The 3,625-nt window shown below is 44.6% G+C and overlaps 1 protein-coding gene across 1 annotated transcript; it reads right to left on the bottom strand.

The window, feature by feature from the left end:
- Window positions 1–1,220: 1,220 nt before the first annotated feature.
- LOC134412196 (shematrin-like protein 2) lies at window positions 1,221–1,895 on the bottom strand. The gene has a single exon (XM_063146035.1). The coding sequence runs from the start codon at window positions 1,854–1,856 to the stop codon at window positions 1,380–1,382; it is 477 nt and encodes a 158-aa protein (XP_063002105.1). The 5' UTR covers window positions 1,857–1,895; the 3' UTR covers window positions 1,221–1,379.
- Window positions 1,896–3,625: the final 1,730 nt, after the last annotated feature.

The raw sequence follows: 3,625 nt of genomic DNA, 5'->3' as shown, positions 1-3,625 counted from the left end.
AAAATAATTAAATATAGATATAGATATACAGATGCAGCATAAGAATGAGGAAGGAAACACATGGATGAAAATAGCTGGGATTTTTTAGCTTGGAAGAAAGGAGGCTAAAGGGAGACATGATAGAGGTGGATGAAATTAATCATTGCCGAGGGAATGTGGATAGGGAGACTATTTTTTCTTCCTCTCCCATAATACTAGAACCCAATGGGGTCATCTCACAAAGCTGATGGGTGGGAGATTCAGGGCAGATAAAAGGAAGGACTTCAACACAGAGAACGTAATTAGATTCCGGAATTCACTACCAGAAGTTGTGGTGATGGGCACCAATTTGGATGGCTTTAAATGGAGGCTGGAAACATTCCTGGAGGAGAAGGCTATCAGTGGCTAATAGTTGTAATGGCTAGGTGTTACCTCCAATAGCATAGGCAGTAAGAGTGTGTGTGCCAGTTGCTGGGGAACATGGGTGGGAGGGTGCAGTTGCACCATGTCTTGCTTTGTTCATCCCTAGTCAACAGCTGATTGGCCACTGGGTGAAGAGAGTGCAGGACTAGATGGGTCCATGGCCTGTTCCACCATGGCTCTTCGTATGTTCTTATGACTTCAGTGTTCACTTTAGGTGAAATTCAGTGGCAACCTAAGGAAGAATGGGACTCTCATTGGCTGGATTCCCAGAATTCCTTGGATGTTTAATGGAGGAGGGTCCCCTACCCCACCCCTATTCACTTGGAGTTCCTAATACCTTCCACCTAAGCTACAGCAGCATGTAACAATTCAAACACCTCATTGAAAATTGCCTTGGTGATGTGTGAGTTAAAAGCCATTGTATGGAATCCATTAATCAAAGGTAATTCTGCACTATAATGGTTACACAGAAACAGTCTATAGGAATATCAATACAGGATACCTTTAATATGATGCAAAGTAATTTTTATTAATGAAAAGCAATTCCCATTCAGCAATTTTAGACAGGAGAAAGCACAAGGAACACATATGAATGAACAGCTTCTGGATTAGATACCTTGGAGGGGGGGGTATTTTATATTAATAGAGCATTATTTCCTCTGCTATTTACCCAGATTGGCTTACTACACATTTACTGAATAAAGTTTGTCTCATCACAAATTTATGGTCCAAGGTTTCTAGTTCCTGGCATTTACAGGTGAGCAAAAGAATGAAGAACAACCAGAAAAGGATGTAAATACAGAAATATAGGAGGAAGATATAGATGTGGGCCTAATCTCGAGGGGTTCTGAGCACTCCCCCTGCCCTCCTTAACTTCAGAAGCCATAGGGGTGCTTGGCATATGCAAACCCAGGCCCCTAATATTCTCTCATGCATCTCTGGGTTGTAGTTTTCGGCGGCTGACAGTCCATGTGAATTTAGCAGGGGGAATAGCAAATGCTGCCTCTGCGCCCAAGACGACGGGCACCAAGTCCTCCCAAAAGGCTAGACCCAAGAGCACCGCCACTAGACCCAAGGAAGCCAGAGCCAGAGTATCTCCCTCCGAATCCTCCAAGAGCACAGGGGGTGTTGCCTCCGACGGAAACAGGCTCACAGCTGGCGGAGAGGATGGGTCCTGGGATGGTCACGATGGAGGCAGGTGGCTGGATCACGAGCTCTGCTGGTGGGATCTGGTTGATGCAGGAGGGGTTGACTCCAGAGAGCACACCGAGATTAGCTGAAGGCACACCGGAGCCTACCAGAGCACCGGAGCCAAAGCCGTAGCCATGGCCAGCTCCAAAGCCAAAGCCAAGGCCGCTTCCAAAGCCACCAAAGCCATGACCTGCTGATCCGAAACCAACGACTGGGCTGGAAGCACAGGATGGGACAGCACAGGCAGGTCCACAATAAGCCATTGCTGAGTGATGGAGGTGAGTCTAAAGGAACACAGAAGGGGAAAACACTTAGTAAAAGGAAGAAGCTGTGTTAGAGCTCACAAGCATAGTTAATGTCCAGACATATGTTCTAAAGGTGTAACTTCTTCAATCCTTTGCTACAAATCCACAGGATGAGTTCCTCTGTCTGTCACACCCATAAAATGCAAAGTTCCCCCCTCCCCAGCATATCACCTATGCAGTCAATGTTTTCGAAAGAATTCAAGTTTGGGGAGCATTATTAAACATGAACTTGGTATATGAGGAGATAGGAGGGCAAGTATCTGAGAGGCAAGGATTGACTTTATAGTTCAGGTATTTGGAATGTGTAGACCTCTAGAAGTTGCAATTCCCTTCAACCCTCACCAACATGAATAATAGTTAGGAATGGTCACACACTGTCCATCCCTACCGTAGATGGTCTGATACACCAAAAATGTCCTTATGTTTTTTTGGGTTATATTTGCAATAACTAATTAGGTATTTCCTTAGAGGCCTATATGTGCCTTCCCTCTTATTCCATGTCTCCTTCTTATCCACTTCTTATCCCCTTTCTCTCCCTTCTCAGTCTTCTCTGCTGCCACCTCACAATATCTTTGTCCATTCTTTCTTCTGCATTTTAGACATTTGGATGGGTTTGGACAAAATAGAGTAAAGCCTTCCCGTGGGTCAGTTGTTGACCCAATTGGCAACGGCTTCAAATGAATTGTGGCACAATGCTGTGCATGTGTAGACAGAAGAAACGTCCTACAACTCTCCCAATTCCCCAGCCATTCCCACTGTAGGACATGTTTCTGTCTCAACCTGCAGAGCACTATGTGCCTTTACAAACAGAGGAAAAGAAGAAGCACCTAACCGCTCATTGTTTGGGATGATGCCATGTGGCTGCAGAAGAACACAGCACAACGACAACTCCAGATTCTAAACAGGTAAGGACTTAATGGCACACCTTGACTGGCATCATCAACCCAGTTGTCTTATACAATACATACAGTCAGCCAATGGCCAAGAAATCTCTGGATTCCCAGATTCATTGTTGTTATTATAATAGCAAACTCCTGCCGCATAGGCTTACATTCTAATAGAATCATAATAAAACAATAAGAAGGGGAAAAGAAGGCACCAAACAGGCACAGGGTAGAGTAAAACTAACAGTATAAAAGTCAGATCAAAATCAAGTTTTAAAAGCTTTAGAAAAAAGAAAAGTTTTAGCTGAGCTTTAAAAACTGTGATTGAACTTGTAGTTCGCAAATATTCTGGAAGAGCGTTCCAGGCATAAGGGGCAGCGGAAGAAAATGGATGAAGCAGAGCAAGAGAAGTAGAGAACCTTGGGCAGGTGAGAAACATGGCATCAGAGGAGCGAAGAGCACGAGCGGGGCAATAGTGTGAGATGAGAGAGGAAGGATAGGAAGGAGCTAGACCGTGAAAAGCTTTGAAGGTCGACAGGAGAAGTTTATATTGGATTCTGAGGTGAATTGGAAGCCAATGAAGAGATTTCAGAAGTGGAGTAACATGGTCAGAGCGGCGAGCCAAGAAGATGATCTTAGCAGCAGAGTGGTGAACAGAAACCCACGAACTGATGTGAGAAGAAGGAAGGCCAGTGAGAAGAAGGTTGCAGTAGTCCAACCGAGAAATAACCAATGCATGAACAAGAGTCTTGGCAGAAGAGACAGACAGAGATTCAATGCATATCTTGCAGCAGAGGAAAGTGACTCTCATGGTTAAGGATTGCATTGACAAAAGAGAGAGAG

This window comes from Elgaria multicarinata, chromosome 21 (assembly GCF_023053635.1).
Source record: "Elgaria multicarinata webbii isolate HBS135686 ecotype San Diego chromosome 21, rElgMul1.1.pri, whole genome shotgun sequence".
Classification (NCBI taxonomy): Eukaryota; Metazoa; Chordata; class Lepidosauria; order Squamata; family Anguidae; genus Elgaria; species Elgaria multicarinata.
This window is presented reverse-complemented; position numbering and strand designations above follow the sequence as displayed.

What these genes read in the sequence shown, in the direction of transcription:
- LOC134412196 (XM_063146035.1), bottom strand. Translation starts at nt 1,856, where the DNA reads ATGGCTTATTGTGGACCTGCCTGTGCTGTCCCATCCTGTGCTTCCAGC.